We start from the raw sequence: 26,237 nt of genomic DNA on the forward strand, positions 1-26,237 counted from the left end.
TCTATAGTGAATGGCTATACTGTTATATTGATGGTGTGAGCCTCATCTCATTGTCCTGGGTGACCACAATGACGCATGTCCTGCTCCTGCCTTGTGTTGATAAAGTAATAAACCATCTTCCATCTAATAATAGGGACTGGTCCATTGGTGATAAGGAGCTGGGATGAGGTGGGTGTGAGGTCTCACATGCGCATTGGGGGTTTATGAACAATATGTTACATATGTTTTCTCCTAGATACTTCTAGGGAATAAAACCTCTATAAAATAGTGTTCAAAGGATTTATCAGCTGAAGAAACCAGCGCTTTCTTAGTTGCCTCAATTTCTGGAAAAACCGGCTACCAGCCATTGTGACCAATATTACAGTGCCACCCATTGTGGAGACCTAGAAGGCACTGGAGGGGGTGGCCTCTGTATATGCCGTTCAGGTGACTAATTGTAGAGTTTTGTAAGATGAATCGGTGTCAGGAGGGGTCAAGGCTGCAACTCTCCCACCTGCTGGTGACTGTGTGCGCAGATGTGACAAGCAGGACATTGACCTCGGCTGCTGGGTAACACCAGAAGTATTGGAGACAGGGAGGCAGTCATGGCACTGTGGGAGATTTGGCTTCTTCTGTTAAATATTGATTATAGAAAAGATGGGCCGATGCTGTACAGTGAAGTGAAGACAGCTGGACAAACGACATACAAGTCTGGATGGAGCCCAGAATACATGTCCTGTACAATGGGGTGGAAGCTACTGGAGGAGCCAGTGGTGGCACTTTTTAGGCTTCTTTGCAGTTTTGGTTTTGTCATAAAAATGTTGGCGTATTGTGGGGCTATTTTGCTGCCCATGGCAGTTCCAGCATTTAATAGGTATATCTCATCGCCAAAAGAGTAAGGATAAGTTATGTAATGTATGTATACAGAGACTGCACCAGCAGAATAGTGAGTACAGCTCTGGAGTATAATACAGGATATAACTCAGGGTCAGTACAGGATAAGTAATGTAATGTATGTACACAGTGACCTCACCAGCAGAATAGTGAGTACAGCTCTGGAGTATAATAAAGGATATAACTCAGGATCAGTACAGGATAAGTAATGTAATGTATGTACACAGTGACCTCACCAGCAGAATAGTGAGTACAGCTCTGGAGTATAATATAGGATATAACTCAGGATCAGTACAGGATAAGTAATGTAATGTATGTATACAGTGACCTCACCAGCAGAATAGTGAGTACAGCTCTGGAGTATAATACAGGATATAACTCAGGATCAGTACAGGATAAGTAATGTTATGTATGTACACAGTGACCTCACCAGCAGAATAGTGAGTACAGCTCTGGAGTATAATACAGGATATAACTCAGGATCAGTACAGAATAAGTAATGTTATGTATGTACACAGTGATCTCACCAGCAGAATAGTGAGTACAGCTCTGGAGTATAATACAGGATATATGTTACGATTCGGCAGGCTGGATGTGGATCCTCTGTGTCAGCGAGGGATTGGCGTGGACCGTGTCGGTGGATCGGTTCTAGGGTTGCTACTGGTTTTCACCAGAGCCCGCCGCAAAGCGGGATGGTCTTGCTGCGGCGGTAGCAACCAGGTCGTATCCACCGGCAACGGCTCAACCTCGCTGACTGCTGAGAAGGCGTGGGACAGAAGGACTAGGCAGAGGCAAGGTCAGACGTAGCAGAAGGTCGGGGCAGGCGGCAAGGTTCGTAGTCAATAAGGATAGCAGGAGATCTGGAACACAGGCTTTGGACAACACTAAACTCTTTCACTGGCACAAGGCAACAAGATCCGGCAAGGGAGTGCAGGGGAAGTGAGGTTATATGAGCAGGGAGCAGGTGGAAGCTAATTAGGCTGATTGGGCCAGGCACCAATCACTGGTGCACTGGCCCTTTAAATCTTAGAGAGCTGGCGCGCGCGCGCCAGGACGTGACAGCCGGGGACCGGGTCAGGTGAGTGACTTGGGATGCGATTCGCGAGCGGGAGCGTCCCGCTATGCGAATCGCATCCCCGCCGTCAGTGTCAGTGCAGCGCTCCCGGTCAGCGGGTCTGACCGGGCGCTGCAGAGAGAGGGACGCCGCGAGCGCTCCGAGGAGGAGCAGGGACCCGGAGAAGCTTGGAGTAACAGTACCCCCCCCCCCCTTAGCTCTCCCCCTCTTTTTGTCGGAATGTTTCTTCATCCGGGATGAGGCCTGTATGAGGGATTTTTGAGTCTCTTTCCAGATGGTGGAGAAGTCCCGGGAAACCTCATCAACAGTGGGCAAACCAGAAGGCGTGGGAGTGGGGAGGGGGGGAAGAGGGTGAAGCTGGGCATGGGGCAAAGTGTTACCAGGACGGGGGCTATGAGGAGGAGACACAGCATAGTCCAGATAGGCCTTGGGGAGACCAGGTAAAGGAGGAGACACTGAGGTTTGACTGACGGGACTAGGAGCAGACGTGAGGCATTTTTTATGGCAAGAAGCCCCCCAGCTCTTGATCTCCCCGGTGGTCCAATCAAGGTTAGGAGAGTGGTGTTGGAGCCATGGCAGACCAAGGAGGACTTCAGAGGTGCAGTTGGGCAAAACAAAAAGTTCAATTTTTTCGTGATGCCGTCCAATACTCATGAGCAGGGGTTCTGTGCTGTAATGCACGGTGCAATCCATTTTAACTCCGTTGACCGAGGAAATGTAGAGCGGCTTGATGAGACGGGTCACCGGGATGCAGAACTTATTCACCAAAGAGGCCAGAATAAAATTTCCAGAAGCACCAGAGTCCAAGAAGGCCGCGGCTGAGAGGGAGGAGTTGGCAGAAGGAGAAATCCGCACGGGCACAGTGAGACGTGGAGAAGCAGACTTCGTACCAAGAGACGCCACACCCACGTGAGCTGGGTGCGTGCGTTTCCCAGACGTGGAGGGCGAATAGGGCAATCCACCAAGAAGTGTTCGGTACTAGCGCAGTACAGACATAAATTGTTATCCCTACGGCGAGTCCTCTCCTCATGGGTCAGGCGAGACCGATCCACTTGCATAGCCTCCTCGGCGGGAGTGCAGCGCTCAGTGCAGTGCAGCGCTCCTGGTCAGCGGGTCTGACCGGGGCACTGCAGAGAGAGGGACGCCGTGAACGCTTCGGGGAGGAGCAGGGACCCGGAGCGCTCGGCGTAACAATATAACTCAGTATCAGTATAGATTAAGTAATTTTTTTGCTTTCAGAGAGAGCAGATCAAATTGAGGAATAGTGTACAAGACTAAGCTTTTATATAGATAGAGAGAGAGAGAGAGAGAGAGAGAGAGAGAGAGAGAGAGAGAGATTTCAAAAGCCAAATATTTATATGTGACCCAAAAGCAAAACACCAACCACAGTGATACACACGAAAAAGGTGCTAAAAAAATTAAAGGGGTACTCCCCTGGAAAACTTTTTAACTGGTGCCAGAAAGTTAAACAGATTTATAAATTACTTCTATTTAAAAATCTTAATCCTTCTAGGACTTATCAGCTTCTATTTGCTCCACAGGAAGTTATGTTCATTTTGAATTTCCTTTCCAGTCTGACCACAGTGCTCTCTGCTGACACCTCTGTCCATTTTAGGAACTGTCTGGAGCAGGAGAGGTTTGCTATGGGGATTTGCTTCTACTCTGGACAGTTCCTAAAATGAACAGAGATGTCAGCAGAGAGCACTGTGGTCAGATAGAAAGGAAATTCAAAAAGAAAATAACTTCCTGTGGAGCAAATAGAAGCTGATAAGTACTAGAAGGATTAAGATTTTTAAATGGAAGTAATTTACAAATCTATTTAACTTTCTGCCACCAGTTGATTTAAAAAAAATGTTTTCCAGGGGAGTACCCCTTTAAGTATAATATAAAAGCTGTATTACCTTGGTTGGCACAAGCAGGTGGTAGGACTCGCAATCACATAATAGGTAGTTATGGGGCAGCAACAGCCCTAGGATGCCCTTTACTCTCCCCTATTATGCCCTTCTTGGCACGTGTTGGTACACCCTGAAAAGGGCAGCCCCACCCTGGAACTTGTCCCCAATACAATTTGGGAATTGTTCCAATACAATTTGGGAATTGTTGGGTGTAATAGGTAGTACTAAATTTTATACGCTATTCCTCAATTTGATCTGCTGTTTCTGATGCGGAGGAATTTTTTTGTACTCATGGTGATAGCATCCTCTTCGTATTGGTTTATTTGCTTACAAAATAGCAGTCTTGCAGTTATGATACGTTTACTTAAAGGGGTAGTCCAGTGGTGAAAAATGTATCCTCTATCCTAAGGATAGGGGATAAGTTTGAGATTGCGGGGGGTCCGACCGCTGGGGCCCCCCGCGATCTCTCTGTACGGGGCCCCGGCTCTCCGCCAAGATAGCGGGTGTCGACCCCCGCACGAGGCGGCGGCCGACACGCCCCCTCAATACATCTCAATGGCAGAGCCGGAGATTGCCGAAGGCAGCGCTTCGGCTCTGCCATAGAGTTGTATGGAGGGGGCGTGTCGGCTGCCGCTTCGTGCAGAGGTCGACACGCCCCCTTCCCGCGGGCTGTCGGGGCTCCGTACAGGAGATCGCGGGGGGCCCCAGGGGTCGGACCCCCCGCGATCTGCAACTTATCCCCTATCCTTAAGATAGGGGATAAGTTGTAAACCACTGAGTCACCACTGGACTACTCCTTTTAAATTGTGAGCATTCAATCCGCATAGGGTTCTCCTTCCGACATGGTATGACATCATTTCTGAAGAAACCCATATATATACAGTGTATACAGTATACACACAACCCAGCGACTCTGATCGGGGAATTGTCTGTATGTAAATAATGGTCATAGGTGATTATATACACTGCTCATTGTTGGGGGTGCAGGTGATAGATGAGGGGTGCTGTGTAGAGAAGAAGTCCCATGTGTAACACGAGCAATAAAGGTGTGGCGGCTGCCTGCTCCCATATGTGTGGCCCCTGCCTGCACCCTGCGTCGGCCCCTGTGATTTGTGATTGTTTAATGTCAACAGAACAATGATCATCTGGAAGTGACAGCAAGAAACGTGTTCAGCCAGATCCAGGAACCAGTCTTGTCTCCTGTATTGACGGCCTGGGTACAGGGGTCACCAGGGTGAAACAATGTGCGCAACAGGAGGATATCACTGCATCAGAGTATTAGGAAAAGCTATGCAACAACCTTCTGCAGCTGAAAACCCATACAGACTTAAAGGGGTTATCCAGGAAATGTGTATATATATATCAACTGGCTCCAGAAAGTTAAACAGATTTGTAAATTACTTCTATTTAAAAAATCTTAATCCTTTCAGTACTTATGAGCTGCTGAAGTTGAATTCTTCTTTTCTGTCTAAGTGCTCTCTGATGACACCTGTCTCAGGAACCGGCCAGTTTAGAAGCAAATCCCCATAGCAAACCTCTTCTACTCTGTGCAGTTCCCGAGACAAGCAGAGATGTCAGCAGAGAGCACTGTTGCCAGTCAGAAAACAACAACTCAACTTCAGCAGCGGATAATTATTGAAAGGATTAAGATTTTTTTAATAGAAGTAATTTACAAATCTGTTTAACTTTCTGTAGCCAGTTGAGATATATATATATATATATATATATATATATATATATATAATAGGTTTTTTCCTGGAATACCCCTTTAATACTTTTCACAGCTGAGGGTTTGTTAAAATGTTCCAGCCTACAAACGCAGAACAAATATGCAGCAGTATCTCCCTTGCCTGATAGGACTTCTGAACCAGGGTGCCTCCAGCTGTTGCAAAACTACAGCTCCTTGCATGCCCGGAGAGCCGAAGGCTGTCCGGGCATGCTGGGAGTTGTAGTTTTGCCATAGCTGGAGGCACCCTGGTTGGGAAACACTGGTCTAGGGGAAGTGTCTGGAATCTCATTCTTGTTCCATTTTCCATAGCCATTGTCACCCAGCTTTCCATGCATGCAGAATATTCTACAAATCTACATTGTTATGTAGATTTACATTCCTAGATCTTTCCCCTACTATCCGGCCTTTGTGTCCTACTTCACTATATCTCTGGTTCTGTTCATGAACCAGGAGGTGCAGGATAAGCATTATTGTACTTGGGGCAACTCAGAAGTTGAGGAATCCACAGTCAATTTCAGTCCAATTTCCATACTTGTTCATGTCCCACACAATTAGGTTCCGTCTGTCTGGAAAAAGCTGGGTGATACCCCAATGGGCACTGTAGTAGCGGCCATATTGGTTGTCACCCAACGTCAAAATAAGACAACACTGTGATTTAGATTTACAAGGGGCCGTCTATGTATAACCTGCAGCCCTGGCTGATATTGTATAGCCGCTCCAGTTCTGCGCCCGCCTGCCTCTGCTGCATCTGCCAGCCAGTTGGCAGATTCTTGTATGTGCAGAATTTTGATTGTTGCACAAATTGTTGTGTAATATAGGACGGAGCAGAACAAAGGGCGCTATTAACTCAGCAGTAATGTATGGCTGGGATCCTGCCCGCTCCTCTATTCCCCGGGGTCGTCTAATTGCAGTTTTCTCCTTTAAATCCAAAATAGGACAAATTAAGAAGCCCCATCCCCTAAAGACACAATGTTGGTCTGTGGGAATAGGTGGGGACTCCTGGGTAATGGTGGCTGCCAGCGCAGGGGCCACATTCTGCTCCTGTCTGCAGTTGGGGCTAGAATGGGGTTTTGTGAGTAAGACCGCAGAGAAATAAAATGGGCTTTTGATCATTTTTATTCCACTTTTTGGATGTAAATGAGCAATTCTCATTTTTTTTTTTTTTTTTTTTTTTTTTTATACAGCATTTACCATGTGGGATAAATAATTTAACATCATTTTATAGTACAAGTCATTCTGAACAGGGAATTACCTATTATGTATAGGCTTTTTTTTTGTGTGAAAATACTTTATTGGGAAAGGGGCATTTATTAATTTTTTTTACACTTTATTATTTATTTATAGAAAACATTTTAGTTTTATACTTTTTTTTTTTTTAATCTGTTATACTATATTGTACATTTCTACTGCATAGTATAGCTCTTAGTATTAAACTAACATTTAGCCTTTGAAATCCAACCTATGGCTGGACCTCACAGGTGTGATAGCCTGGAGGAGTTGGGTGTAGGGAGTGTAGCTGTGCCGTGACTAAAGGGTCTCTGGTTAACCCTTTCTATTCGTGACGCCAGGGTGAGGGCTCCTCTGTAATGCTTGTCCTACCGCCACCCTTCCCAAGAGCGATAGGGAGGTCTAGAATAATTGAATGTCCACAACCGGAGAGTTTGCTGAAAATAGTTGGAACTTTACTGAAGATTTTATGCAAGCTTCATAACAGGAACAGTCTCAACAAATGCAAATTCTCTTGGAGATTGACATAGGTTGGGACCTTAAGCAATTTTGAGTCCTTAGACTGATATGCGCTGTTCGACTGGATTTAGGGGATTTAGTTGTGGTCCAGAAGTCACGCTAGCTTTAGCGGGGATTTTTTTTAAACTTACGGTTTAGTTTAGGCTTAGGCCGGTAGGTTTTCTGGCCTAGCGTGTCTTTGAAAGTTGCGCAGATCCGTCCTGCTAGTCCGGCATCCAGGAGAGCAGCAACCCAAGAAAGCAATAATTGGCTACAGCTCCCTTATATGTGCAGGGGCTGGACTAGAGCTGATTGGTCCAATACTTCTGTCAATCACCTTCACATAGAATTAGGAGTAGCATGTGACCCAAGGACCTCCAAACGTCCTCTAACATACCATAGAGGAATTAACATGGTCACATGACCGAAGGTCCTGTGACGCTAACAAGGTAAGCATACTATACATTATATTAAATATACACATTATTATTAAATATAAACATTATAAAATTAGAGTAGAAGAGAGGCAACTAGGGGCTGTCCCACCTGGGGGACCCTACCTGAACGTAGGAACTATGACTTTGGGGACCACTATACAAGGTACGGTATGCAATACGGTACCGGGACACCACACAGGCTTCTGTACTTGGCAGACAGGAGGCCATCATCTGACCTCCTGCTGCCATGACAATCATTGTCCATCCTCCTAATGAACATGTTCATTCTTTTGGCGGAATACCACGCAGAATACGTTGCGGTCTATGGGGACCGGCAATGTCTGTGCGGTCCTTGTGCTGTCCACCCTCATAGTCAGAAATGACAAACATACGTTCTCAGTAATAATTTGGTTTTCTTGGTGTGAAAATCTCTTTTAATCCAACTCTTGCTGATCTGTTCAGCCACTTTCTCCATCTTCCTAATTACCACAAGGTGAATTTTGAGATGCCTTCACGTCAGCCACCATGGTTGCCTCTGTTACGGCTGTGGTGGTGCTTTTACATAGAGCTAGGGTCACATCTTGGTTGCTGGTGACAGTAGTGCGCCTAATACTGGCTGTAAAGTGAGACACATTATTAAATGTGAAGGGTTTTTATAAAACATTAGAAATGCAAACGTCCCCCTATTGATAGATTCCCCCCAATGTCTCCGTTGTTACTTTCTCTTGGTTTTCTCAGATGACGGATATTTGAGACTTTGCGCGGCTGGCGGTTCCCGTAGACAACTGATCTCCATGTAACAATCGTTTCCACAGCAGAGCCGAGGTGTGAAGCTTGTGGTTTGGCAGCACCTGAGATTGTTGTGTTTTCTTGTATAGTGCTGTGGTCACACTCCTGATATATGGGCGTTCTCTACGTGTCGCCCTCATGTTTACCAACTGCTATCTAAATGTGTATGGCCGGCTATTGGGAGAGGGAAGCAATAAAAAGCGCTGATAGATCTGCTGCACATTGTGAATCCCGTATTACTAGTGACAAGTTTCAGAACACTCAGTACATGAGCCTCCTGGGTACTGAGAGGACAGAGCAGAGCTGCGGTGCAGTTTAGTTATTGATTTAGTTATTTAGGTATTGATTTCCCAAAATTTGGCCTTCCAGCTGTTTTAAAACTGGCCGTACATGATGGGAGTTGTAGTTTTGCAACCATTGGAGAACAATGGCAAACAGTGCATCATAAGAAATAAATCTCATTGCCCCTTCCTCCACTTTCTCCAGTATTTCGGCTCCGATGCTAATATTCCATTCTCTAGTGCAGTCTCCAGGTTTCCTTATTGTTTTCCAGATGTCCGGCCAGGGACCTCAATGAGCCGCATCTGAGGTTTGGCACTCGCTAAACCGCCCGTCTTCAGGCCTCGGATGAGCGCAGTTTGCAGATGACACATTCGTGAGGCCTCTCAGTCGGCCTGACATTCCTGCGTCCCACCTGCTCGCACTTACCGGCAAATTTTGCAGGACGAAAACATTATTTTTGGCAACAATGAACAGTAACCCTGCAGCTGATCGAGACATTAACCCCATTACAAGGGGCTTCCCGCTATATACGTCATGTGCTCAGAAGTTCTGCTACTCTCTCTAATAGACTTATAACTAAACCCAATTTTCTAAATGTGACCTAGTCCTGTTCACGCAGCTGAGGGTTCGCCACAGTGGTATCCGGTCCTGACAATTGTCTGTGATGTAAGAAACCTGAACTTTAAACTGATACATTTTACCTGCACTGATACATTATAACAAACTTTCAGAGCAGGAGAGTGAATTGTGCTATTGCTGTGTTTAGTTGATCAAGAATTGCTTGTACTGGTAACACTGTAACAAATCACAAAATCAGCTAAATCAGATACAGGGTCTCGCAGGGTCACAGAGTACATGCAGGGTCACATGCTGACCTGTTTGGGTAATTTTACCTGGACATAAGGTAAAATTACCCAAACACTGACTCCGTTTTGTTTAAAAAAAATTAAAAAAAAGAAGCTTTTTTATTCTTGTTTGCTCTTTGAAATAAAGCTTTTTTAAGCTTCTTTTTTTTTTCTTCAACAAATGGAGTTGGTGCTATGTTTTTTTTCTATGTTGGAACATAGTGAGCAGGACATTTATGTTTACTCTTTAGATGCAAGTAAGATTTTGACTGCAAGCAGAAATCTTGCAACTGGTGAAGAGCTGAAATGCAGGGAAGTTGTATAGCTTTTAATTAGAGAAAGATTGGCCCCTGCATTCTGTAAAGATGATGCCCCCTGCAGGGTGTTTATGGATCCTCCCCTGCCGTGCAGTATATATGGGCCCCTCCCCTGCAGAGTATGTCTAAGCCCCCCTTCAGAGTGTGTGTGGATGCCTGTCGTGCAGTATATATGGGCCCCTCCCCTGCAGAGTATGTATAAGCCCCCCCCCTTCAGAGTGTGTGTGGATGCCTGCCGTGCAGTATATATGGGCCCCTCCCCTGCAGAGTATGTATAAGCCCCCCTTCAGAGTGTGTGTGGATGCCTGCCGTGCAGTATATATGGGCCCCTCCCCTGCAGAGTATGTATAAGCCCCCCCTTCAGAGTGTGTATGGATGCCTGCCGTGCAGTATATATGGGCCCCTCCCCTGCACACTGTAGGAGCTCCTCCCCTTATGTGTCCCCTACAGTCACTTTCAGTCTCATCTCTATATTGTAACATCTCTTGTTAATTATCTTCCTAACAATTGTTCCCCCACACAAGTAAATGTTTCAGGTATGGAAAGAATTGGTTTCCAACATAGTTATCAGGTGATTATAATCATGTGACATCTAAGCTCCTCCCATTATATGAAACATTTAAAAATACTGCAGTTGGAAAGGACACATTATGGGGGGGGGAGGGCATGTTGGTCAGTGTTACGGGGTGTACTGACCACCGCTCTCACCTGCTCCACACAATAAGCGTAGTCTTAATTTCAAATTTGTCCCTAAATAATAGATCAAAATCCAAGCTCGTAAATTTAAGCAATAAGATGTAATCTGTTGCGGTAAGTTTTCGGGTTCCCTGCAGCGCCACCATAGGGGAAAAGAAGCATTACACAATTCCCATTCACATCGATGCCCCCTGCAGGGTGTTTATGGATCCTCCCCTGCAGTGTATATGGGCCCCTCCCTTGTAGAGTGTGTCTAAGCCCCCCCCCTTTAGAGTGTGTGTCTGAGCCCCCTCCTCTACGGAGTGTGTATGGGCCCCTTAATCCACCTTCAGAGTGTGTATGGGTCCCTCCCCTGCAGAGTATGTATAAGCCCCCCCCCCTTCAGAGTGTGTGTGTGGATGCCTGTCGTGCAGTATATATGGGCCCTTCCCCTGCAGAGTATGTATAAGCCCCCCCCCTTCAGAGTGTGTATGGACACCTGTCGTGCAGTATATATGGGCCCCTCCCCTGCAGAGTATGTATAAGCCCCCCCCCCTTCAGAGTGTGTATGGACACCTGCCGTGCAGTATATATGGGCCCTTCCCCTGCAGAGTATGTATAAGCCCCCCCCCCTTCAGAGTGTGTATGGACACCTGTCGTGCAGTATATATGGGCCCCTCCCCTGCAGAGTATGTATAAGCCCCCCCCCTTCAGAGTGTGTATGGATGCCTGCCGTGCAGTATATATGGGCCCCTCCCCTGCAGAGTATGTATAAGCCCCCCCTTCAGAGTGTGTGTGGATGCCTGCCGTGCAGTATATATGGGCCCCTCCCCTGCAGAGTATGTATAAGCCCCCCCTTCAGAGTGTGTATGGATGCCTGCCGTGCAGTATATATGGGCCCCTCCCCTGCACACTGTAGGAGCTCCTCCCCTTATGTGTCCCCTACAGTCACTTTCAGTCTCATCTCTATATTGTAACATCTCTTGTTAATTATCTTCCTAACAATTGTTCCCCCACACAAGTAAATGTTTCAGGTATGGAAAGAATTGGTTCCCAACATAGTTATCAGGTGATTATAATCATGTGACATCTAAGCTCCTCCCATTATATGAAACATTTAAAAATACTGCAGTTGGAAAGGACACATTATGGGGGGGGAGGGCATGTTGGTCAGTGGTCAGTGTTACGGGGTGTACTGACCATCGCTCTCATCTGCTCCACACAATAAGCGTTGTCTTAATTTCAAATTTGTCCCTAAATAATAGATCAAAATCCAAGCTCGTAAATTTAAGCAATAAGATGTAATCTGTTGCGGTAAGTTTTCGGGTTCCCTGCAGCACAATTCCCATTCACATCGATGCATTGTCTATGTAATCCAGGACAGTTACAACACTTGGAAAGGGATGATCGGCACCACTCAGCAGGACATAACGGAGGGTTATGCAATACGTACAGGCAGACCTCCTCTTAAAGGGGTACTCCGGTGGAAAACTTTTTTTTTTTTTTTTTTTTAAATCAACTGGTGCCAGAAAGTTAAACAGATTTGTAAATTACTTATATCAAAAAATCTTTACCTTTCCAGTACTTTTTAGCTGCTGAATACTTCAGAAGAAATTCTTTTCTTTTTGGAACACAAAGTTCTCTGCTGACATCATGACCACAGTGCTCTCTGCTGACACCTCTGTCCATTTTAAGAACTGTCCAGAGTAGGAGAAAATCCCCATAGCAAACTTATGCTGCTCTGGACAGTTCCTAAAATGGACAGAGATGTCAGCAGAGAGCACTGTGCTCGTGATGTCAGCAGAGACCTCTGTGTTCCAAAAAGAAAATAATTTGCTCTGTAGTATTCAGCAGCTAATAAGTACTGGAAGGATTAAGATTTTCAATAGAAGTAATTCACAAATCTGTTTAACTTTCTGGCACCAGTTGATTTAAAAAAAAAAAAAAAAAAAAAAAGTTTTCCACCGGAGTACCCCTTTAATGCACACAGTGCTGCCGGGTCCACAGTAAATAGCTTAATAATAAATAGATCCCATGTGGAGGGAAAATAGAGGAGGCACTGGATTGCAGTTACTTGATACTTTTATTCCTCAGGTCTCAGATACAAACAATGGCCGATGGGCCGTTTCTCGCTCACATGCGCTTAATCATGGCCATTTTCTTAGCACACATAAGCAAAAAAAATGCATGTGTGTTTATTACATTGTTTTACCACTTTTTCCCCGAAATGTACTAACCCATTTTTTTTTTATTTTTTTTTTATTTTTCTTTTCATTTCTGATCTGTCTATTCTGTGGGCTACTTCAGATTCGGTGGACTATAATGACCAGCATTTTTTAGTTTAATATTAACAACATTTTGTAACGAGGGCTTGTGGGGGATGGTTTTTTGAAATAAAAGTTTTTTAAATGTGTTTTTTTTTATTTTTAATTTTCTTTACAGGCTTAGTAGTGGAAGCTGTCTTATAGACGGCGTCCATTACTAAGCAAGGGCTTAGTGTAAGCACCAAAAACAGCTAGCGCTAACCCCCGATTATTACCCCGGTACCCACTGCCACAGGGGTGTCGGGAAGATCTGGTACCAACAGCCCTGGAGTGTCAAAAGTGGCGCTCCTAGGCGGTAACAGGCTGGCGTTATTTAGGCTGGGGAGGGACAGTAACAATGGTCCTCGCCCACCCTGGTAACATTAGGCTGTTGCTGTTTGGTTGGTATCTGGCTGAGAATAAAAATACAGGGAACCCTAGGCATTTTTCTTGTATTTTTTTTTTTTATTAAAACGCATAGGGTCCCCCATATTTTCATTCTCAACCAAATACCAACCAAGCATCAACATTGTTACTGGCCCTCCCCCGCCTAAATAACGCCAGCCTGTTACCGCCTAGGCCCAGGAGCGACATTTTTGACGCTCCAGGCCTGTTGGCTGCGGCTCTTCCTGGCACCCATGTGGTGGTGGTTAGTGCTAGCTGTTTTTGGTGCTAACGCTAAGCCCTGGCTAAGTAATGGATTCTGTCTATAAGACAGCTTCCATTACTAAGCTTGTAAAGTAAATAAAATAAAAAACATGTTTAAAAAACTTTTATTCCAAAAAACACTCCCTCACAAGCCCTCGTTAACTAACATAAAAAAAAAACACTGGTCATCATCGTAGGCCACAGAATACATGCATCTGAAATGAGAAGGAAAAAAAAAACAAGGAAAATAGGTTAGTCCATTTATTGTAACCCACCCGCTCCGCACAACTACAAGTCCCAGCATGCCCTTACAGTAAGGACATAATAGAAGTTGTAGTGATGCAGCAGAGCTGGGGGGAGATGTGCAAGCAGGTGACAAGCTTGTCACCTGTCCCCACTGCATGACTACAACTCCCAGCATGCCCTTACAGTAAGGACATGCTGGGAGTTGTAGTCATGCGGAGTGGGCGGGTCACAAGCTTGTCATCTGCCCGCCCATCTAACACACTTCCCCCATGCCGCACAACTATGATTCCCAGCATGTCCTTATGGTAAGGACATGCTGGGAGTTGTAGTAGTGTTGCGTGGGCGGGAGATGTGCGGGCTGGTGAAAAGCTTCTTACCCTCCTGTACATCTCCTACGCTCGTCCCACCGTGCCTGTGAAAATGAAAGTAAAAGAAGTCTCACGTGAGACTTTTTATGCGACTTTTTGAAAATGTTGTCATAGGCAAGTTTGTAAGCCAGGTCGGACCTTGTTTACACTTGCGACTTTTTGAAGGGGGTTGGCAACTTTTTTTTGCTTACGTGCGACTTTCACAATGATAAATCCTGGATCGCTGCAAAGTAAAAACTGAAAATTGCTTAGGTAGGGCAGATTGGTATTTTTTGCTTACCCACAAAAGTCGCACAAAAAATGGCTTAGGCACACGTACGACCTTTGTAAGCAAAAAAAAGCTGCTTAAATCCCTTGATAAATCTCCCTCCTTGTCTTTATTCCAGGATGGCACAAATGAGAGGATTGTGCTAATTTACATTAACATGATTTCCCAGATTTACACTTAAGCCCCTCCCATAATCCACTTACCCTTTTCTCATTTGCAGATATTTAATATATTTTGCCTGTGACTACAAGAATGATGTTTGTCCTAAACAAGGAAATGTCGTAGGAATTTCTCCATAAAGTATTTATAGACATTTTATCATAATTTCAGCGAGTTATAAAAACAGACGCCTGAGAATGTAGACTGTACACAGTAATACACCGGACAAAATGTCATCCTGGTAGTATATTGGCTAGGTGGGGGTTAGGGGGTGGAGCCTTAATAAATGTTACTACTGTAGTACTCTGTCATGTGGGGTATAAGGGGTGGGGCCTAAAGAAATGTTTCTTCTGTAGTACCCTGTCATGTGGGGTATAAGGGGTGGGGCCTAAAGAAATGTTTCTTCTGTAGTACCCTGTCATGTGGGGGATAAGGGGTGGGGCCTAAAGAAATGTTTCTTCTGTAGTACCCTGTCATGTGGGGTATAAGGGGTGGGGCCTAAAGAAATGTTTCTTCTGTAGTACCCTGTCATGTGGGGGATAAGGGGTGGGGCCTAAAGAAATGTTTCTTCTGTAGTACCCTGTCATGTGGGAGATAAGGGGTGGGGCCTAAATAAATGTTTCTTCTGTTGTACCCTGTCATGTGGGGTATAAGGGGTGGGGCCTAAAGAAATGTTTCTTCTGTAGTACCCTGTCATGTGGGGGATAAGGGGTGGGGCCTAAAGAAATGTTTCTTCTGTAGTACCCTGTCATGTGGGAGATAAGGGGTGGGGCCTAAATAAATGTTTCTTCTGTAGTACCCGGTCATGTGGTGATTAGGGGTGGGGCCTAAAGAAATGTTTCTTTTGTAGTACGTTGTCATGTGGGGTATAAGGGGTGGGGCCTAAATAAATATTTCTTTTGTAGTACCCTGTCATCTGGGGGATAAGGGGTGGGGCCTAAAGATTTTTTTTTCTGTAGTACCCTGTCATGTGGGGGATAAGGGGTGGGGCCTAAAGAAATGTTTGTTCTGTAGTACCCTGTCATGTGGGGTATAAGGGGGTGGGGCCTAAAGAAATGTTTGTTCTGTAGTACCCTGTCATATGGGGTATAAGGGGGTGGGGCCTAAATAAATATTTCTTCTGTAGTACCCTGTCATGTGTGGGATAAGGGGTGGGGCCTAAATAAATGTTTCTTCTGTAGTACCCTGTGATGTGGGGGATAAGGGGTGGGGCCTAAATAAATGTTTCTTCTGTAGTACCCTGCGATGTGGGGGATAAGGGGTGGGGCCTAAAGAAATGTTTCTTCTGTAGTACCCTGTGATGTGGGGGATAAGGGGTGGGGCCTAAAGAGATGTTTCTTCTGTAGTACCCTGTCATGTGGGCGATAAGGGGTGGGGCCTAAAGAGATGTTTCTTCTGTAGTACCCTGTCATGTGGGCGATAAGGGGTGGGGCCTAAAGAGATGTTTCTTCTGTAGTACCCTGTCATGTGGGGGCTAAGGGGTGGGGCCTAAATAAATGTTTCTTCTGTAGTACCCTGTCATGTGTGGGATAAGGGGTGGGGCCTAAAGAGATGTTTCTTCTGTAGTACCCGGTCATGTGGGCGATAAGGGGTGGGGCCTAAATAAATGTTTCTTCTGTAGTACCCTGTCATGTGGGGTATAAGGGGTGGGGCCTAAAGAAATGTTTCTTCTGTAGTACCCTGTCATGTGGGGTATAAGGGGTGGGGCCTAAAGAAATGTTTCTTCTGTAGTACCCTGTCATGTGGGGGATAAGGGGTGGGGCCTAAAGAAATGTTTCTTCTGTAGTACCCTGTCATGTGGGAGATAAGGGGTGGGGCCTAAATAAATGTTTCTTCTGTAGTACCCGGTCATGTGGTGATTAGGGGTGGGGCCTAAAGAAATGTTTCTTTTGTAGTACGTTGTCATGTGGGGTATAAGGGGTGGGGCCTAAATAAATATTTCTTTTGTAGTACCCTGTCATCTGGGGGATAAGGGGTGGGGCCTAAAGATTTTTTTTTCTGTAGTACCCTGTCATGTGGGGGATAAGGGGTGGGGCCTAAAGAAATGTTTGTTCTGTAGTACCCTGTCATGTGGGGTATAAGGGGGTGGGGCCTAAAGAAATGTTTGTTCTGTAGTACCCTGTCATATGGGGTATAAGGGGGTGGGGCCTAAATAAATATTTCTTCTGTAGTACCCTGTCATGTGTGGGATAAGGGGTGGGGCCTAAATAAATGTTTCTTCTGTAGTACCCTGTGATGTGGGGGATAAGGGGTGGGGCCTAAATAAATGTTTCTTCTGTAGTACCCTGCGATGTGGGGGATAAGGGGTGGGGCCTAAAGAAATGTTTCTTCTGTAGTACCCTGTGATGTGGGGGATAAGGGGTGGGGCCTAAAGAGATGTTTCTTCTGTAGTACCCTGTCATGTGGGCGATAAGGGGTGGGGCCTAAAGAGATGTTTCTTCTGTAGTACCCTGTCATGTGGGCGATAAGGGGTGGGGCCTAAAGAGATGTTTCTTCTGTAGTACCCTGTCATGTGGGGGCTAAGGGGTGGGGCCTAAATAAATGTTTCTTCTGTAGTACCCTGTCATGTGTGGGATAAGGGGTGGGGCCTAAAGAGATGTTTCTTCTGTAGTACCCGGTCATGTGGGGGATAAGGGGTGGGGCCTAAAGAAATGTTTCTTCTGTAGTACCCTAATCATGTGGGGGAATAAAGGGTTGGGCTTAATAAATGTTACTTCTGTAGTACCCTATCACAGTGGTCTCCAACCTGCGGACCTCCAGATGTTGCAAAACTACAACTCCCAGCATGCCCAGACAGCCGTTGGCTGTCCGGGCATGCTGGGAGTTGTAGTTTTGCAACATCTGGAGGTCTGCAGGTTGAAGACCACTGCCCTTTCGTGGGGGATAAGGGGTAGGGCCTAAACAAATGTTACTTCTATATTACCCTGGTCATGTGGGGTTGTTCTCAGTCTTGACTTATGAATTCTGGTGGCAAATGATTGTAGATAAATTGTGTTGCCTTCCACTCTAATGATATGAGGTATAGGAAGTGATCAAATTTGGGTTTGAGGAGGGCAGCGTATCTCTATATGGCCGGGTACGTGGTGACTAGAACAGGAGGTAAGAAGATCGTTGGTCATCAGGCTGCCACTATGGTGCCGGGATACTGTTTAGTCTATGTGTGACACACTAGAGCGCGCTGTGTAGTGGAGACCTCAGATGTGATGTATAGACGGATTGGGATACTTGTATTTTATTTAGTCTCTGGCTGGATTCACAGCACATTTGAGGGATCTGTCGGCAGTATATATTTTTGCAACAAAAGTTCTACCAAAACGTTTGGTGTTTCAGATTCATAGGTCTTAAAGGGGTATTCCAGGCAAAAACTTTTTTTTATATATCAACTGGCTCCGGAAAGTTAAACAGATTTGTAAATTACTTCTATTAAAAAATCTTAATCCTTCCAATAGTTATTAGCTTCTGAAGTTTTCTGTCTAACTGCTCAATGATGATGTCACGTCCCGGGAGCTGTGCATGATGGGAGAATATCCCCATAGGAACTGCACAGCTCCTGGGACGTGAGTCATCAGAAAGCAGTTAGACAGAAAACAGCAACTCAACTTCAGAAGCTAATAACTATTGGAAGGATTAAGATTTTTAATAGAAGTAATTTACAAATCTGTTTGACTTTCCGGAGCCAGTTGATATATAAAAAAAAAGTTTTTGCCTGGAATACCCTGCACCCTGGGCTTTAAGGACCAAAGACGTCCCCGTATGTCCTGGCGTTTTCCGGTCTCTGCTGCTCGCCGGGCAGAGATCGGAACCGGATGCCTGCTGAAATCCTTCATCAGGCATCCAGGGCAAACGCCGAGGGGGGCCATGTAGGCCCCCCATGTAGGCGATCGCCGCAAATCGCAAGGGAAATCGCCCTTGCGATCTGCGGCAATACCGGGCTGATCGGGTCTCTAGGACCCGACCGCCCGGTAATTTTGTATGATCCCGGTTGTCACAGACAGCCAGGACCATGCTGAAGTATCGGAGCGAGGTGGCAAGCCGGCCACCTCCTCCGATCCCCTGCGATCTGTCGGTTAGTTAACCGACCAATCGCAGGAGGGGGGGCGGTTACTTCCTCCCGTCCTGCCCGGCCCCTTGAAGTCTGGAGAGGACGGGAGGAAGACCGGAGGACGCGGCGGGGGATGGGGGAGTGCTGGGGACCAGCCCCGGTACTTACCTCGTCCCTGAAGACCCGGATCCAGATGATGAAGATGGCGGCGGCGGCGGCGACAGGTGAGTATATCTTCAGCCGCGGTCGGGCCCTTTACAGCAATGCACGTCGCCGTAAAGCGACATGCATTGCTGTAATAGGACCCTGTAAACTACAACTCCCAGCATGCCCAGACAGCCCTTGGCATCTGGGTATGCTGGAAGTTGCAGTTTTGCAACATCTGGAGGTCCAAAGTTTTTGGACCACTGTGCCCTTCCAGATGTTGCAAAACTACACATCCTCAGCATGTCCTTACTGTCCAGGCATGCTGGGAGTTGTAGTGCTGTAACATCTGGCCCTTCAGATGTTGCAGAACTACAACTCCCAGCATGCCTGGACAGTTTTGGCATACTGGGAGTTCTAGTTTTGCAACATCTGGAAGGGCACAGATTGGGAACCACTGTATTAGTGGTCTGCAAACTGTAGTCCTCCAGATGTTGCAAAACTACAACTCCAAGCATGCTGGGAGTTGTAGTTCGGCAACATCTGGCTCTAAAGATGTTGCCGAACTACTACTCCCAGCATGCCTGAGAATGTTTGGGAGTTGTGGTTTTGCAACAGCTGGAGGCACACTGGTTGGGAAACATTGTTTCCTAACTCAGTGTTTCCCAACCCGTGTACCTCCAGCTGTTGCAAAACCACAACTACCAAACATTCTCAGGCATGTTGGGGGTAGTAGTTTTGCAACAGCTGGAGGTCCCCCCCCCCCTGTGAATGTACAGGGTACATTCACATGGACAGGGGGCTTACAGTGAGTATCGGGCTGCAAGTTTGCAATGCAGCAAATTTTGCGCGGCAGCTCAAACTCGCTGTAACCCCCTGCCCGTGTGACTGTACCCTAAAAACACTACACTACACTACCACAAAATAAAATAAAAAGTAATAAACACTACATATACACATACCCCTACTTCCCCCCTCCCTCCCCAATAAAAATGAAAAACGCCTGGTACGCCACTCTTTCCAAAATGGAGCCTCCAGCTGTTGCAAAACAACTCCCAGTATTGCCGGACAGCCGTTGACTGTCCAGGCATGCTGGGAGTTTTGCAACAGCTGGAGGCACCCTGTTTGGGAATCACTGGCGTAGAATTCCCCTATGTCCACCCCTATGCAAATCCCTAATTCAGGCCTCAAATGCACATGGCGCTCTTACTTTGGAGCCCTGTCGTATTTCAAGGCAACAGTTTAGGGTCACATATGGGGTATCGCCGTACTCGGGAGAAATTGACTAACAAATCTTGGGGGTCTTTTTCTCCTTTCACCCCTTATGAAAAGGTGAAGTTGGGGTCTACACCAGCATGTTAGTGTAAAAAAATAAACTTTTTACACTAACATACTGGTGTTGCCCTATACTTTTCATTTTGACAAGAGGTAAAGGGGGAAAAAAGCCCCCCAAAATTTGTAACGCAATTTCTCCCGAGTACGGAGATACCACATATGTAGGCGTAAAGTGTTCTGGGGGTGCACAACAAGGCCCAGAAGGGAGAGTGCGCCATGTACATTTGAGGTGATTTGCACAGGGGTGGCTGATTGTTACAGCGGTTTTGACAAACGCAAAAAAAAAAAAAACCCCACATGTGACCCCATTTCGGAAACTACACCCCTCACGGAATGTAATGAGGGGTGCAGTGAGAATTTACACCCCACAGGTGTCTGACAGATCTTTGGAAGAGTGGGCTGTGCAAATTAAAAATGTTGTAAAGCCCACTGTTCCAAAGATATGACAGACACCAGTGGGGGGTAAATGCTCACTTTACGCCTTGTTACGTTCCTCAAGGGGTCTAGTTTCCAAAATGGTATGCCATGTGGGGGTTATTTTGCTGTCCTGGCACCATATGGGCTTCCTAAATGCGACATGCCCCCCGAGCAAAATTTGCTCTCAAAAAGCCATATATAACTCCTTCTCTTCTGAGCATTGTAGTTCGCCCGTAGTGCACTTCAGGTCAACTTATGGGGTACCTCCATACTCAGAAGAGATGTGGTTACAATGTTTGGGGGGTATTTTCTGCTATTAACCCTTGCAAAAATGTGAAATTTGGGGGGAAAACACACCTTTTAGTGATATTTTTTTATTTTTTTTTATTTTTTTAACGTATGCAAAAGTCGTGAAACCCCTGTGGGGTATTAAGGCTCACTTTATTTCTTGTTACGTTCCACAAGGGGTCTAGTTTCCAAAATGGTATGCCATGTGGGGGATTTTTGCTGTCCTGGCACCATAGGGGCTTCCTAAATGCAACATGCCCCCCAAAAACCATTTTTAAAAAACGTACTCTCCAAAATCCCCTTGTCGCTCCTTCGCTTCTGAGCCCTCTACTGCGCCCGCCGAACACTTTACATAGACAGATGAGGTATGTGCTTACTCGAGAGAAATTGGGCTACAAATATAAGTATACATTTTCTCCTTTTTCCCCTTGTAAAAATTCAAAAATTGGGTCTACAAGAACATGCGAGTGTAAAAAATGGAGATTGTGAATTTTCTCCTTCACTTTGCTGTTATTCCTGTAAAACACCTAAAGGGTTAAAACGCGGACTGAATGTCATTTTGAATACTTTGGGGGTGCAGTTTTTATAATGGGGTCATTTGTGGGGTATTTCTAATATGAAGACCCTTCAAATCCACTTCAAACCTGAACTGGTCCATGAAAAATTGTGAGTTTGGCAATTTTGTGAAAAATTGGAAAATTGCTGCTGAATTTTGAAGCCCTCTGGTGTCTTCCAAAAGTAAAAACTCGTCAATTTTATGATGCAAACATAAAATAGACATATTGTATATGTGAATTAAAAAAAAATTATTTGGAATATCCATTTTCCTTACAAGCAGAGAGCTTCAAAGTTAGAAAAATGCTAAATTTTCACATTTTTCATAAAATTTTGGGATTTTTCACCAAGTAAGGATGCAAGATACCACAAAATTTTACCACTATGTTAAAGTAGAATATGTCAGGAAAAACAATCTCGGAATCAGAATGATAACTAAAAGCATTCCAGAGTTATTAATGTTTAAAATGACAGTGGTCAGAATTGCAAAAAATGGCCGGGTCCTGAGGTGTAAAATGGCTGGGTCCTTAAGGGGTTAATGTTCCTAGTTTATGCCAAATTTGTGTACATTTGCTCACACTTTTGCAGTCTTAAATTTCAAGTATGCGTTAAGGCTAGAAAAAAGTGTAGACTGTTGTGCTTTTTTGTTCTGTTAAATGTATATGCATTAGTATATGCATAGTTGATATAAAAAAAAGTTTTTTTTCCTGGAATACCCCTTTAAACAGATTTGTAAATTACTTCTATTAAAAAATCTGTACCCTTCCTATACTTTTTGGCAGCTGTATGCTACAGAGGAAATTCTGTTCTTTTTGAATTTCTTTTTGTCTTGTCCACAGTGCTCTCTGCTGACACCTCTGTCCGTGTCAGGAACTGTCCAGAGCAGCATAGGTTTGCTATGGGGATTTTCTCCTGCTCTGGACAGTTCCTGATACAGGCATCAGGTGTCAGCAGAGAGCACTGTGGACAAAAAAAAAAGAAATTCAAAAAGAACAGAATTTCCTCAGTAGCATACAGCTGCTAAAAAGGACTGGAAGGGTAAAGATTTTTTAATAGAAGTAATTTATAAATCTGTTTAACTTTCTGGTACCAGTTCATTGAGGGAAAAAAAAAAAGTTTTCCACCGGAGTACCCCTTTAAAGTGAGCCACATATGGAAACCTATGTACCTAAAAGTGCTTATGTTTGCATATCTTTTTCAGCCATCTGCGTTTTTTTTATTTTATTTTTTTTATACAAAAAACAATGCAACACTGGCTAAAACATGATTTGAACCTAACTTTATATGTCGAGAGCGGAATGTGAGCAAAAAGATTTATATATACATATAACACCTGCCCATAAATCGGATGGAAGATATGTGAACACCGGAAACCTTTGATCCTATAATATCTATGGATAGTTCGTAAGGAGTCAGCTCTACCTTCACTTCATTATGCACAAGTGTATCACACATGATAAGCTTAGATACAGCCATGTAATCGTGCAGCAGCAGTATGCATGATAGGCTTTGATAATGCAGATCAGCATACAGTATCACACATGCTTAGATACACTGTAGATACGTTGTTCTCTTTCTGCACCCCTCCTGTGCTATGCGCCTCATCTTTTCCTATAGATGGTTCCCCCGTCTCTCTGCGCTCGTTCTAACTCTTCCTCTCTGGATATTTGGAGAGGTATCAGGACTTCTGGCTGAACATTTCGGCTTTTTGTTCTTCTCACTTTGTGTGTAATGAATAGTTGCTGCCATATTCCGGCATCTGCAGAATATATTCCTGCCCAGTGCTCGGCCCTGCGCCTCTCGCTATTGTCAGTGGGAAGGTGTGAGGTTCACGTGTCCAAAAATGCAGCCTGGCCCCTTCAAGCCCTGCGGCTCTATGTGATCTCCTGCTTGTGATATCACTATTCATTATATTACATCCCAAATCAAAAATTACCCGGAGAGTCTCTGATCCAGAAGCAGGGTTACTTATCAGTGTGAAGAGACCCTGTCCCCTTCCTCCTCACCAGATTCTGGCACATTGTGCCAAAAATTCTGTCTGCGCCAGAATTTGCACCAGAATTGAGAAAAACCCGACTAGGCGTGGCCATTGGGGAGGAAAGGGGGCGTGATCACTGAAAATTAGCATATTCCCGACATTTTCACAAAAACCCAAAATGTTTACTGAGCAAAACCCGACAGATCAGAACATGTGTAAAAAAAGCTAAATGTAGGGAAACCTTAGTAAAACCCACAAAGAAACCTTCACTCTACTCTTAGTAAATCGGGGCCAGTGCATCATTGAGGTGCGCACTCCTTACTAAGTCCCTAACATAAATCCTCAGTCCCTCTGTCACTCCTTCCCCTGCCCATTCCCTAACACTTACCCCCTTGGTCGCTCTCTCTCACTCAGGTGCTCTTATCCTGTCAGGTTCCAGGATTATGTCACTGGTGAGTAGTGTTGCTAATCTGTTTCTTTTTTCTCTCCTGCAGGCACTATGGCGGATGTAAAGATGGTATCAAGCCTGAATATTGCAAAGACTAGGGAGCCTCCCTATATGACATCCCTCCTCCCCCGAGCAGTGCCCGCATTTGTCCTACCCCCAAGGAACACCCGAGTCTCTTTGGGAAGTACAGCCAAGATTGATGGAAAGGTATGACTCCTATGACTGCTGCCTGTGGGCAATGTGATTGTGACACATCACAGATGATTATCTGATTCTCCCGGCTGTTTGGAGACTTTGGGAGGGATTTGTCTGGTTATAATAAACTGATCCCCCGCACATTATATTCTGGGATTAGCAGAATTTGGTGAATGGCATCTCTCTGGTTCTACACATTATAAGAATGCTAGGAGACATTGCAGAGTCTTTGTACAGTCATGGCCGTAAATGTTGGCACCCCTGAAATTTTTCTAGAAAATGAAGTATTTCTCACAGAAAAGGATTGCAGTAACACAGGTTTTGCTATACACATGTTTATTCCCTTTGTGTGTATTGGAACTAAACCAAAAAAGGGAGAAGAAAAAGCAAATTGGACATAATGTCACCAAACTCCAAAAACGGGCTGGACAAAATGATTGGCGCCTTTCAAAATTGTGGAAAGATAAGATTGTTTCAAGCATGTGATGTTCCTTTATACTCACCTGGGGCAAGTAACAGGTGAGGGCAATATAAAAATCACACCTGAAAGCTTATAAAAAGGAGAGAAGTTCACTTAGTCTTTGCATTGTGTGTCTGTGTGTGCCAGACTAAGCATGGACAACAGAAAGAGGAGAAGAGAACTGTCTGAGGACTTGAGAACCAAAATTGTGGAAACATATCAACAATCTCAAGGTTATAAGTCCATCTCCAGAGATCTAGATTTGCCTTTGTCCACAGTGCACAACATTATCAAGAAGTTTGCAACCTATGGCACTGTAGGTAATCTCCCTGGGCGTGGACAGAAGAGAAAAATTGATGAAAGGTGTAAACGCAGGATAGTTCGGATGGTGGATAAGCAGCCCCAAACAAGTTCCAAAGATATTCAAGTTGTCCTGCAGGCTCAGGGAGCATCAGTGTCAGCACGAACTATCCGTCGACATTTAAATGGGCACTGTCAGATACAAAAACTTCTGATATGTTGTAAAACATGTATAACCAATAGGTTTTGCTATTGTTTCATTAGAAAATTTTCAGTATTTCATAGTGAAAAAGCCAGTCAAACTACTGCCCCCCCCCTGCCTGCTTGGACACATACTAGTCCTGCTGTTTCCATGCGTCATCACCTATGTCATGGACACACTTCCTTGATTGACAGCTGTGAGCGCAGGGCTCATAGCTGGAGGGAAAATCCTCCCACTATCGGCTTGTGTCCCGCTACTGTCAGTGAGGACAAGCTGGGGGTTGTAGTTTTGCTGATTCTAGGGGAGATGTGAGCAGACAGTATACTGAGGGAGGGGGCGGAGACCTGCACAGTGAGGCCACGCCCCCTCCATTTGAGAGGAATTCATACTAGTGAGCTAAATTAAAAGTGTAATAAAAAATAAATAAAGGTGCTAGATACATACAAATTAGATGTACATGGTCAGGATTAGGTACTGAGTGATATATATTTTATGTTTTTTGTTGGATCAGACGGGTACGCTTTAAATGAAGGACCCCACTGCTGACACAGAGACATAAAAAAGCAAGACTACATTTTGCCAAAATGAACTTGAGTAATCCAAAATCCGTCTTGTGAGCCGATGAGACCAAGATAGAACTTTTTGGGAAAGCGCATCATTCTACAGAGAAAGGCCTACAGAGAAAGGAACACAGTACCTACAGTGAAATATGGTGGAGGTTCAATTATGTTTTTTATTTTTTATTTGCTGCACTTCCAATAAGAGAGACCTGGAGCAGTTTGCAAAGGAAGAGTGGTCCAACATTCCAGCCGAGAGGTGTAAGAAGCTTATTGATGGTTATAGGAAGAGTGGTCCAACATTCCGGCTGAGAGGTGTAAGAAGCTTATTGATGGTTATAGGAAGAGTGGTCCAACATTCCAGCCGAGAGGTGTAAGAAGCTTATTGATGGTTATAGGAAGAGTGGTCCAACATTCCGGCTGAGAGGTGTAAGAAGCTTATTGATGGTTATAGGAAGACACTGATTTCAGTTATTTTTTCCAAAGAGTGTACAACCAAATATTAAGTTAAGGTGACAATAATTTTGTCCAGACCATTTTTGGAGTTTGGTGACATTATGTCCAATTAGTTTTTTTCCTCCCTTTTTTGGTTTAGTTCCAATACACACAAAGGGAATAAACATGTGTATAGCAAAACATGTGTTACTGCAATCCTTTTCTGTGAGAAATACTTAATTTTCTA

General features: G+C 44.9%; 1 protein-coding gene across 3 annotated transcripts in view; it reads left to right on the forward strand.

Moving 5' to 3' along the window:
- Positions 1 to 26,237, forward strand: part of MYLK (myosin light chain kinase) — a 245,807-nt gene that overhangs the window by 30,703 nt on the left and 188,867 nt on the right. For all 3 annotated transcript variants that reach the window (XM_056533517.1, XM_056533518.1, XM_056533519.1), the window contains exon 2: positions 23,888 to 24,048. In XM_056533517.1, coding sequence (XP_056389492.1) covers positions 23,893 to 24,048 — 156 coding nt within the window. In that variant the 5' untranslated portion in view covers positions 23,888 to 23,892. The remainder of the gene's footprint in view (positions 1 to 23,887; positions 24,049 to 26,237) is intronic.

Source organism: Hyla sarda, chromosome 8, assembly GCF_029499605.1.
Source record: "Hyla sarda isolate aHylSar1 chromosome 8, aHylSar1.hap1, whole genome shotgun sequence".
NCBI classification, from domain to species: Eukaryota; Metazoa; Chordata; class Amphibia; order Anura; family Hylidae; genus Hyla; species Hyla sarda.